The sequence below is a fragment of the Lactuca saligna genome, chromosome 5 (assembly GCF_052625555.1).
Source record: "Lactuca saligna cultivar CGN05327 chromosome 5, ASM5262555v1, whole genome shotgun sequence".
NCBI lineage: Eukaryota > Viridiplantae > Streptophyta > Magnoliopsida > Asterales > Asteraceae > Lactuca > Lactuca saligna.
This window is the reverse complement of record NC_136421.1, coordinates 217,723,904-217,736,648: the sequence shown is the minus strand read 5'-3', so window position 1 is coordinate 217,736,648 and position 12,745 is coordinate 217,723,904. Positions and strand designations below refer to the sequence as shown.

The 12,745-nt window shown below is 31.5% G+C and overlaps 1 protein-coding gene across 2 annotated transcripts; it reads left to right on the top strand.

Annotated features, from left to right (window-relative positions):
* Positions 1–6,376: 6,376 nt before the first annotated feature.
* Positions 6,377–9,798, top strand: LOC145044914 (mechanosensitive ion channel protein 10-like). Of its 2 annotated transcripts, XM_078993271.1 has the most exons (6): positions 6,377–7,842; positions 7,935–8,058; positions 8,371–8,664; positions 8,732–8,934; positions 9,016–9,103; positions 9,270–9,408. In XM_078993271.1, exons 1-5 carry the CDS (start codon positions 6,581–6,583, stop codon positions 9,095–9,097), a joined length of 1,965 nt encoding a protein of 654 aa, XP_078849397.1. In that variant the 5' UTR covers positions 6,377–6,580; the 3' UTR covers positions 9,098–9,103; positions 9,270–9,408. The 2 variants fall into 2 exon arrangements, with proteins under 2 accessions (XP_078849397.1, XP_078849396.1); XM_078993270.1 differs by lacking the exon at positions 9,016–9,103 and having other exon boundaries at positions 6,381–7,842; positions 9,270–9,798.
* The last annotated feature ends 2,947 nt before the right edge of the window (positions 9,799–12,745 follow it).

The window sequence follows — 12,745 nt, the reverse complement described above, 5'->3', positions numbered from 1 at the left end:
ATGAACATACATAACTTTAAAAACCAACATTAAAAATGCATAACTTCAAGAACCAACAATAACAATGAACATATAAGTATCAATATAAAATAAAAAGTACTTATTCTAAAAGAATTAACATATAAGAACAAGACTTTATTAATGGTCATTAGTGTTATGCATGCCCTTACTCTAACAAATCCAACACCCGCAATAGCATCAAAGGTGGCACCCATGCAACTTCTTTTTATTTAAAATTCAAGTTCATTCTTAAAGAACAAGCATTATCAAATAATAGGTATTCTTAAAGAATAAAACTGAAGCTTCCATTCTCTTTTTGGTTATATAGGGTTGATCGATTTGCAGGTCTACATGTGAAGAACATTGCCTTTCCTAAATTCTGAAAAAATATTTGCCTTCCTCCTTCTGAAAGAATATTGATCATCCTTATTCTAAAGTCTTCCTCATTCTGAAAGAATATTGCTTGATCAAAATTCTAAAAGAATCTGCACGTTTAAAATAACATGTATTAGGTAAATCAAATAAATTACATTACTCTACATTAAAAAAAAATTATAAAGCTTGAAACCATTGACTAGACATAAGGACTTATCAATCAAGTTTCTAGTTACCAAATTTAACTCATAAAGCTGCCTTCCCAATTGCTACTATGTAAATCAATGTTTAATTAGGTGAATTGTTTTAACAAGATAACATAAAAAGTTAGGTTTTGAACTGAAACATAATGAAATTTCGTCTTCATATCACTAGAATTGTTCCAGATGTAAATTATTATACCAAAATCCCACTAATCAGTCCTTTAAACTAATTGGAAAGGGAACATACTGGGGGGAAATTAAATTTGAAGGAGCAACATATGTTTAAGGAGTAGAAGACATTGAGATTGGGACACGAGATTTCAATAATGAATCAAACTGACAGAATAAGAATTCGTCTTCCTATCACTGGAACTGATGCAGATGTAAACTATTATACCAAAATACTATGTATCAATCCTTTAAACTAATTGGAAAGGGAACATACATGGGGAAAATCAAATTTAAAGGAGCAACATATGATAAAGGAGTAGAAGACATTCAGATTGGGACACGAGATTTCAATAATGAATCAGATTGACAATTTGACATCCTCAATTTGTGACTTTGCTTGATTCATTGATGAATTTATGCTCGATTGGAATAAACATATCTTCAAATATAAATGGAAGATGCTCTACTATAAACAAAATCAAAATAGTCGGCATAATTGAAACGAAAAACGGGAAGATATAGGTTGATTACAATGGTCGGGATAGATGGCAGTTAGCGAAAGTAGTCTCCGATCGCACATAAAAAAGGGGTAGGGATCTCCTTTGACCGACACCATCATTGGCGTGCAAGGGGCAGCTTCGACCCCAATCTCTTATGCGATCGTAGGAGGCACACAGAATAAGTCGGCTGAATATGGATCTTAAACCATAGTGATCGTCAAGCACTGAAGCAGGAATTGTATAAAATGAGTGGGTGAGAGGTGAGTTTTAATACGATAATTTAGGAACGAGTTGCGAAAACAAAGGGATTTCAATTCTTAAATTTAGATATTAACTAGATTATGACCCGCGTTAAACGCGGGGAATACATAAATAAAATACAAATTTATATAGATATTACAAAATAATTATAAAAAAGTAGAGTTATTTGTATTATTGAAATGTGTAGAAATTACATTAAAATAGGTAAATATATATAGCGTTAAAGGACCTCTTTATAGATAACATTTTTTTTGTTTTATTAGTTCAATGACCTTATTTGTCACATATAAGTACCTTTAAACATTTTTTACTTGTGACATGGAAAAGAATTATATATAGCCAACCATGCATGAAAATGGGTCTACACAAGTATAATCCAACATTTAACAATGTACTTTCAAAATACATTGTTATTTTATGGCTATATTGCGAAATATAACTGTTTATTTCAAAAAATAGCAACTTATTTATGTTCCTCTTGTAACAATTATCTCACTTCAAAACATCTACTTTTGTGTTTCAATATATTATTGATAACATGAAAGATCCAAGCATTGTTGCATTTTGGTTAATCACAATGCCTCAAATTATGGGAGGATTTAAATATGGTGATGAGGTCAAACATAAAATATGGTGGTAATACAAGGTTCTTCTATTTCTTATTTATTTATTTACTTATTTTTTAATTCAACTTTATTACGAAATTAAATAGCTTCTTTTGTTGATATTAGTGTTTCTTATTTAGAAAAATATGTGATATGATCAACTTCATGATGCTATAGCAATGAGAAAACTTGGATGAGCAGGAAGTGAGATAAATTTATAATTTATTAACTTCAATGAGAAATTAATTAATTACAATTTTGTTATTGAATTTCAAATACAACGGAGATTATATCAATGAATCCTGAACGTGCAAGAAATGATCCAGTGGTAGTAAAAAACATTCCTTACTATAAAGCAAAGAGCAAATTAGGGGCAGAAGTGATGAAGCTCAATCTACTACCATGACCTCAAAAGGGGGGGGGGGGGATCAGTATAAACAAAACTTTTTTCATTTATTTTTAGTGATTTACATATTTGGTCCCTGTGTTTAGTTGATTTTTTTTGGTTTTGGTCCCTAAAAGAATCAGGTTGTAGTTTTTGGACCTTGTTACACTGTTTCATAAAACTTTTATGATTGCCTAAGTTAACAGCCTAGCTATTAGTTTTTTTTTATTCTTATTTTGTTAATACCGGAGACATAAGAAAAACTTTCTAATGAGGGCGTTCATGTCTGTTATACAATCCGTCTGTTATATTATGTTATGTCATCTCTTGTCTTGTCTATTGATTTTTTACAAAGATATACATACACATGTAACATCATAATTTCATTATATATAACATCCAATTTTAACATTAAGTTTACTGTTTTCGAAAATAGGATGATAGTTACCGATTAAAAAGATGGAACCAAGAACCAAACACAACATCAATTTTTTTTTTTTTCAAAAACAACATTATACATCCAAATTATAAGTATTCAACAAAGAACCACACGAATGAGTAAAAACATATAATTTCGAAAACAATATCAAACTTACAGATTAAAATGATTTAAGGAAGAAATACATACATTTATTCGACTAATCAGACTAATGGAAGGGTTGAAGTTTTTTTGCATTTGTTTTCTACGTAGGAATTATGACATAATGTTTGTGTAAATCGATTATTAAAAAAGTTTGAAATATATATACAAGTCAATATGATGAAAATTAGCAGGTAATCAATTGAAATCTCATTTAAACTTAAAATAGAATATATCATGCTTGAAAAGTGTATTGGTTCATAAAAATATTCGAAACTTTTGAAATTTGAAATTAATAGTTTCCAAGATTTCAACATATAATGTATTTGGAAAGCAATTTTGAATGAAAATAGAGCCTAAATTTAAGATTTACATTAATAAGGAACCAATTTTGTAGTTGTAAGTTTGGAAAAAATTCAAGTATCATTTTCATTCAATTCCTACATTTAATTTCCTAATATAACGGATTGACTTCTTGTTTGATCAAGATGACGTAAGCAAATTGATCTAAGAGTGTAAAACCTATAAAGAAAACACAATCAACGATCCAGATTGTTTTAGATGATGTCATAAGATTTCTCTTTTAATAATATTTAGAGATTTTGTTTTCTACGTGGGAATTATGACATAATGTTTGTGTAAATCGATTATTAAAAAGGTTTGATATATATATACAAGTCAATATGATGAAAATTAGCAGGTAATCAATTGAAATTTCATTTAAACTTAAAATAAAAGATATCATGCTTGAAAGTATATTGGTTCATAAACATATCCGAAACTTTTGAAATTTGAAATTAATAGTTTCCGAGATTTCAACATATAATATAATTTGGAAAACAATTTTGAATGGAAATAGAGCCTAAATTTAATGTTTACATTAATAAGGAACCAATTTTGTAGTTGTAAGTTTGGAAAGAATTCAAGTATCATTTTCAATCAATTCCTACATTTAATTTCCTAATATAACGGGTTGACTTCTTGTTTGATAAAGGTGACATAAGCAAATTGATCTAAGGGTGTAAAACCTATAAAAAAACACAATCAACGGTCCAGATTGTTTTATATGATGTCATAAGGTTTCTCTTTTAATAATATTTAGAGATTAATATATATACATACATACATACATATATATATATATATATATATATATATATATATATATATATATATATATATATATATATATGTAATATTACAAATATACTGTTTTTTATTTAATTAATGATTTATTGTTAACTAAATTTTGATTGGTTTCTAAAACCACACAATAGTTATTCATCCATATTTGAACCCAGTGGCGGAGCTTCAACATTTGATTTGAGGGGGCCGAAAATATAATATGTATAAAAATCGGTGAACAAGGAGGGCCATGGTCAAAATTTGTATATTTTTGGGCCTAATATGTACAAAATTAAAGTAGAAGGGCTATATATAACAAAAAAAATTACAGGGGGCCACAGCCCCCCTTTGCCCCTATAAAGCTCCGCCCTTGTTTGAACCTAGCTCTCGCTGTATGTTTGTGCCTATATATATATATATATATATATATATATATATATATATTGTGTTTGCAAATGATTATAAAAATAATGTTAGAAATTTAGGACATGGTTTTTTTTGTTTATCTTTTTTTATTAAGGACGTGTTTAGTAAAAGTATTTATTAGTTAGTAGGCGGTGACTGGAAACTATAGATTTATTTGTATAAAAGTACGCCATTCAGTTGGCTTTTGACATATTTAAAATTATATAAAATAACATATAGGTAAAAACCAAAACTTAAATATAATGATGATAAATTAATTTTTTTAAAGTATAATTATTAAAAGTTAAAAATCATTTAAATTTTAATACCAAGTGCACCGCTTAAGCTTCTTAATTGGTAAAAAAAATTATGCATATTATTAAATGATATTTTTACAAATAAAGTAAATAAAACTTCTTAATTCAGTGTTTCTAAAAGAAACAATATTATTGTATATTAATTTTGGTTTATAAATTCATATAATAAATAATTATTTATTTGTTAGATAAAGACTAATAAATTATAAAATTTATTGATATGGTTGTTTTAAAATTCAAATAAAGATATCATAATATTAAAAAATATTTATATTTAATTGTATAATATATACATTGTTTCAAATGAAAGCATCATAATTGCTAAAATATTTTTTATATTTAATCGTATAATATAATTAACAAAAGTAAGGGTATGATTTATTTATTTTAGAGGATAATTAAGTCAAATTCTTAAAATCTAAAATAGTTTTTTTTTTTTTTGTTAAATGCTAATTGAAGTAGTTTTTTGTTTAGCACAAAACTAAAACTTTCTAATGCCAAATGAAGTTTTTTTTGGGAACTTTTTTAAAAAGTTAGAAGTTCATAAAAACTGCATTCCGAAAACGCCTAATGTAGTACGAATAAATGATGTTTTGTTGAATAATTATGTGTACATAAAATCTGTTTGAATTGCCGAATGAAGATCATGAATGACGAGATTTTCATTTTACTCTTGCTTGGAAGTGACAAGGACCATATACAAATTTTACCATCGAAACATATTCACCACAAAGAATTAAAGAATTTTAACAAGACATGAAACAATTTTATCAAGGATGTTTCCAACAATTTTTGACTGATACCATCGTCATATCTATCATTTCACGATTCCAATTAGAAAGGATTACCATAAACAATTTTTACAACAAAAGAAAATGTATTCACCACCAAATTTGAAATATATATTTTTTTTTCAAGAATGTGATTTTAATAACATATTTTAACCAGTTAAGACATTCTACGCTAAATGATGAACACATGAAGATCTGGTTTTATTCATTACCCATCGATCTCCGGTTATTTCCCACATCAATACATCATCTCAAAGAACGATTATATAAGCCAACTTTAAAGGGGAGTTTTCCGATTTAGTTGATTAGTTACTTTCAAATTCAAAGGTATGTTATCTGTTAAGAACAGAACAAATTGTAAAAACCTGTTATTTAATCTCGAACCTGTTTTTTTGAACTGATATAAGATCAAATTAATCCGATAAACCAAAATTCAATACTTGCATGAACGTCGATCCTAGCAAAATATGGTCAACTTTGACACAAAACTCCACCTCACAAACCGGACTTCCTTCAAAGACAACCACTTAATTCTATTATTTCATTGTCAGCAAAATGTCCAGATTTGACCCACTTTCTCATCGTAAACCTTTCAATAATTGCAACTTGAACACTTGTTCCCTGTCTTCTTCTCTAGATCTACACAAGTCCAATTGTTTTTTCTAAAACTAATCGCACCACAGATTTAGATAAAAACATTGAATACATCATCTTTTAATTGATTAGTTGAAACCACACCTTCTTTTAACTTGCGTATCATCGTCTTTATCTTGGTCAATCTAGTATTGTGGTGTTCATAAAAACAAAAAGAGAAAACACTTTATTCGAATCGGGTTTCGGAATTTTTAAGAATTAACTGTTCATGGAAAAAGAGGCAGATAGTGATGAGGTGGTAGTAGAGATTACAGCTTCTGAAGCGAAGTCGAAAAATGATGAAATCAAGGGCATTGAGCTACCCCCTGTTTCTGTTTCTAATATTATTCAACCTCTTCAAATTCAATCGAATCAAGATCAGAATCTTATATCATCAATAGCACAATCCCCATACCCAAAGCCAAAATCAAGACTCATTGAGCCACCATTTCCAACCAATTGGCAGATCGCAAATGAGAAACCAACTCCAACTCCTTCCCCTTCTTCTCAAAAACCAAAAACCCCAAAAACGTCTACCCCAATAACACCTAAAACGCCATTAATCGCGTTGTCACAAGAACAAGACGCCGACGATGACGACGATGATGCGTATTTCACCAAAGTTCTTCAATCCAAGAAAAAAAAACGACCCAAGAAAATGAAGGTTTTGGTTTCAATCGAGTTGAGTTTATTCGTTTGCGTAACGATCGTTTTAGTCTTAAGTAGAACTGTGGATAAACTAAAGAATTCCGAGATTTGGAGTTTAGGATTATGGAAATGGTGTGTTTTGGTAATGTCGATTTTCTGTGGTCGTTTATTTTCTGAGTGGTTTACGAATGGTGTGGTTTTCTTAATAGAACGTGAATTCTTACTTAAAAAGAAAGTTTTATACTTTGTTTACAGCTTACAAAAGAGCGTTCGGGTTTTCATCTGGTTAGGTTTGATTCTACTAACATGGGGTCTGTTAATTAATCGAGGTGTTCATAGATCAAGACACACAACCAAAGTTCTAAATTATATCACTAGAGGGATTGCGTCTACACTCGTGGGTTCTGGTGCATGGATCTTAAAGACTCTTTTTGTGAAGTTCTTAGCTTCAAAATTTCATGTGAAGATATTCTTTGATAGGATTCAAGAATCTATCTTCCATCAGTATGTTCTTCAGACCCTTTCGGGGGATCCGTTGATGGATGATTTTGAAGTGAGTTTTAAAAATTCAACAGAAAGGGTGGTAGAAGAAAAGAAGGAAAAGGTTCTTGATGTGAAAAAGCTGAATAAAATGAAACGTAGGAAGGTGTCTGCTTGGACAATGAAAGGGTTGATTAAAGTTATAAGGAAATCGGGATTCTCTACACTTTCTAATGCACTTGAGGAAAGTGAAGATGTTGTGGGAAAAGATGAACAAAAGGATGATGGGAAGATTACTTGTGAGTGGGGAGCTGTAAACGCTGGTTATGCTATTTTTGCAAATGTAGCTCCACATGGGCAGAAGTGAGAGTCCTAATTCGTAATTCTTAATCATGTTTCTTGTTTTGGTTTTAGTTAATTATTCTTGATGAATGTATGTTTAATTGTTGAATTAGGTACATCAAAGAGGAGGATCTTTTGCGTTTTATGAACATAGATGATGTGAAAAAAGTGTTTCCATTGTTTGAAGGGGCAGCGGAATCCGGAAAGATTAAGAAGAAATCGTTTAGTTTTTGGGTGGTAATTAGTAATTTAGTATTTAGTAATTACTCACTTCAACTTTTCACCATTAATTTGAAGGATAATTACAAAAATGACCAAAACAGGTGGGCCCCATTTAACTAATTGACCAACTTTTAGACAATTTAACAAAATGAACAACTTTTTCGCATTGGGTCGATTGTGAAATTAATTTTATTGATGCTCAATTTGTTTGAATGAGAGTATGAGATCATCCATTTTGGTCATTTTTGTGACTTTCCCTTGATTTGAAATGTTATTATAGATCAAGTAAAGCTTATGTTCCATTTGAATTGTTTCTTGGTTTGTTAGGTGAATGTGTATAAGGAGCGAAAATTTCTGGCACTTTCTCTAAAGGATACAAAAACAGCCATAGAAGAGCTAAACAAGCTTGTTTCCGGGTTTACAGTATTTTTACTTATAATAGTATGGTTACTTTTAATGGGTATTGCTTCAACCGAAGTGTTGCTTTTCATCTCATCCCAGCTTTTACTTGGGATTTTCATGTTTGGGAACTCTGCTAAGACAGCATTCGAAGCCATAATATTTGTTTTTGTGATGCACCCATTTGATGTTGGTGATCGTTGTGTTATTGATGGTGTTCAGGTAACTTAACTCATTTGCCCTAATCTAAAATGGATTCAAATGTTTATGTAAACAATTAAACATGTAGGTCGTTGTAGAAGAAGTAAACATTTTGACAACTGTGTTCTTGAGATATGACAATGAGAAGATTTTCTACCCGAATTCAATCTTGGCTACAAAAGCCATAAGCAATTTCAATCGAAGTCCAGAAATGAGTGATTCTGTGGAGTTTGATGTTGATGTTTCCACTTCAATCGAGAACATCTTAGCTCTAAAAGCTAAAATTAAAACGTATGTCATACTCTACTTCTCTCTATCTCTCTCGTATTAGGGTAATGTAATCACGTATTCAGGACTAGATAATGTATGTAGGAAACAAGGAATGAAGGTAGATGTTTTGGGGGTTGACAATGAGGGCAGAATTTCAGATCTAACTTATCAATTGCAGACCTAATCGATGGTGTGTGTTCTGTGAACTAAATTTTTATTGAAAATTGTTCGGACTATTTAAGGCCAAAACTATTTCAAAATCAATAGCTGTTCTCTTGTGCAATTACAGTATGATTCATAGGTTAGGGTTTGATTTATGTTTAATGTTGACGTGAATTTGTGATTTAATTTATCAGGTACATAGATAGCAAGCCCCGACTATGGCGCCCAAAGCACAGTGTTAGGGTTAGGGAGATCGAGGATGTGAACAAGATGAAAATGAGCCTCTACGTAACTCATACGATTAACTTTCAGAACCACGAAGAGAAAAGCGAAAGAAGATCAAACCTCGTGCTGGAGCTGAAGAACATCTTCGAAGAACTTGGAATCAAGTATCATCTTCTTCCTCAAGAAGTTCTGATTAGATATGTCGGCTCGGCATCGCCACCAGCCACCACCACCACACGGTTGTCGTGATCGAATCCCGGGTAGAATTTGCATCCGGTTTGGTCGTTCTTTTGCCTTCGTTGTTCATCTTTTGATTTGAAATGTAACCACCATTGCCATTGGTATTCTGGAGCTAAAGCTAACTTGACGTGAAGAGTTTCATTGAATTGTACAGAACATGCTAATATATTTGCATGAGTAGATAAAGTTTGCAATTCATACAGCATAATTTCTTTTTAGAGAATTGAGTTACTCAATAAAATGTCTTTTTTTAGATAAGGCACTTAAGCACTTCTTGCACCAATAAGTTACAAAATTCGTTCCTCGTACATATACTAGAATAACGTGATTAGTCTCTATTTTCAAAAATTAATTTGGATCTTTCATTTGTTTGTTTTTCTTTACACGCTTAGTCTCTATTGACATTAAATAACTTTTTTACCCTTAATAATTTATTTATTTTTCATTTTATTTTGTTTATTTATCAGTTTTAAATTATAAATAAAATAAAAATATCCCTACCTATCTATTTTCATTTCCCCATCTCAACATTTTACATACACCACCACATATAACCGCCAGCACCTCCGACACCACCGTTTATCACTGCCAGCACCTCCGCCCCACCATCTCAATGGGTCCCACCACCTCACATACTCTCCTTCTTTTCACCCTCTGTTTCCTATTCTTATTCTGTCACCACCACCTCTTACCTATTCCAACAATACCACTATATACCTATTCCGACACCGCCAATTACCTATAGACCACAATCTAGTAATATATCTTACATTTTATTAGAAACCCTCTCAGATTCGAACCTAGAGCTTCATTCAATATGGTGGTCTGGTAGCTTCACATGAGTTCTAGCCCTAGAGCTCCAGTAAACGCATACATGTTAAATTTGGTGTTGAGATCTACAAAAAAATTTGTAACATCCTAAAGTTCAAGACCAAAAACTTCATTTTTAATTAAGTTATTATAAAACCAATTAGTATAGAAGCATCCACAATAACATCCCATGTCAAAACCAAGTAGAGATAATCATAACACGTTATCATAAAACAATATCATACTGTAATCCTCAAGATCTCATGTGCGGAAATATAGTGTGATGCACTGCGATCAAGACGACTCCTTTCATTTTATCTACTTCTTTTTATAGTTTATTTTAGCATATTTCATTCACAATTTAGATAATTTCCATGCATATTTTCCTTTTTGTTATTTTATGACCATTTCGGGTACTTTCTAGTTTCTTTAGCATTATTGCAGATTTTTTTCGGAGACTAGTGGAGCGGGATTTTTGGGAGGCGATTGGACTAGAAGGGCAATGGGGATTTCATACTTGAAGGCTTGGAAGATTTGAAGTTTAAATTTTCAAGTGTGTGACTGTGTGGGGATCAATAATCGGGAGTTTGTGGAAGCCTCGAGTGATTTGGAGTGGAAAACTAGGCTCAAATTGAAGAAATATTGAAGAAAAATGGGCTAGAAGCTTATTAGACTCGAATTTGGCCAATGGACTAGCTGTGGGGGCCCAAGACATGAAGGAGCTGAAAAACCAGTCAAAGTCACGCGACCCGCATGGATTCCTGAAAGGGGCCATTTCAGGATTTTGTCTAGAGCTATATATTGGGAAGGTTGGTGTGCCTCTTCAGCCTTATCTTTAACATCCGATTTGGAGGCATTCTCTCTAGAGTTTGGGAGCAATTTGAAGGCCAAAAACCTTGAAGAACTTCATCTTTTCATCTCTTGATTCTTGTCAAATGTTTGGTACAATCTTAACTAACTTTGTTCCTTTGAGTTTAGCCATGCTTGGCTAAACAAAACTTGGTTGACTTTTGTTGAATCCTTTGAACTTTTGTTGAATGTTGAAGAATCCATGAACTTGTGCTTGAATCTTTATGAAAATGTTTTGTGTTTTAACATCTTATCACTACTTGTATGTTTTTATTCATGAATTTAAATGTGTTTGTGATGATTAGTTGGCTAATTTCTTGATTAAGTAAAGGATCTTCAAATTAGAAAGCAACAAGTGATTTTTGTGTTAGTTTTACTTCACACAATCAAAAAAACATTTTCTACAACATGGTAGTGGAAGCTTTTGACTCCTCTTGGATTTGGTGATTTTTTAGTTCTTAATGCTAGTTGACTTTCACTAATTACATGCTTAATGGAAATTGTGACTTTGACTAAGGAAATTGTTATGAGCTTCTCTAACCATTTTAACAACTAAGAAAAGTCTAGGTAATCTCAAGCTTCTTGGATTACTATAGCCAAATTAAGGATTTAAAACAAGTATTTCACCATTGGATTCTAATGATATGTTCATCAAAAAAGTCAAAGTAAGGAAACCTTCAGTCAACCATCTTTCCTTTCTTGATTTTACATCAAACTCTTGTTTTTGTTAAATTTTCTATTTAAATCTTAGTTTAGTTTTAGTTTATTTCACTTATTTCAAAAGACCAAAACCCCCATTTTTATTTTTATTGTTATTTAGAAAATATTTTTACAAAGAGATTTTCATTGAGTAACAAATTGAACCAATCTCCGTGGATTCAACCACTTTACCACTATACACTATTTTAGTGTAAAAGATTTAGGGTTATTAATTTTGTTGGCCTCGACAACCACCAAATTTTTGGTGCCGTTGTCGGGGATTGGTTTTGATTTAATTAGTTTGTGTCTCTATGCCTAGATCTCATTGTGTAGGTACTCTAGTTTAAAACTCAAAAATTGAAGAAAAAAGTGTGGTTCGGGAATGAACACTCCTTGCATTGAAGATAAACTTTCCGAGCTAGCTTAGTTAGTTATGATGATTGAAAGTGACCAAAGTGTGCAACCTACGCCTCTTCTTTGTGATTTTTGTGCCCAAAATGGACATCATTCTGACATGTGTCCATATTTACAAGGAGAATGAGAAGAAGTGAAAAAGAAGGGAAGCTACTACTGGTCAAACCAATGGAGTTATAATCAACCTCAACATGATCAATGGTGGGACAACAACCAAGCTTGGGGATACAACCAATACCAAAGCCCATACCAAGCTTGGAGAAGTGACCAATACCAACCAACTTCACAATTCCAACAACCATATCCTCCACCTCCTCAACAACATGAAACGAAAATCATGTCCTTAGAGGATATTGTGAAGCGTATTGCCACTTCTACCCAAAATTTCCAGGAAACAACCCAAGCTAGCCTCAAAAGCTTAGAGAAACAAATA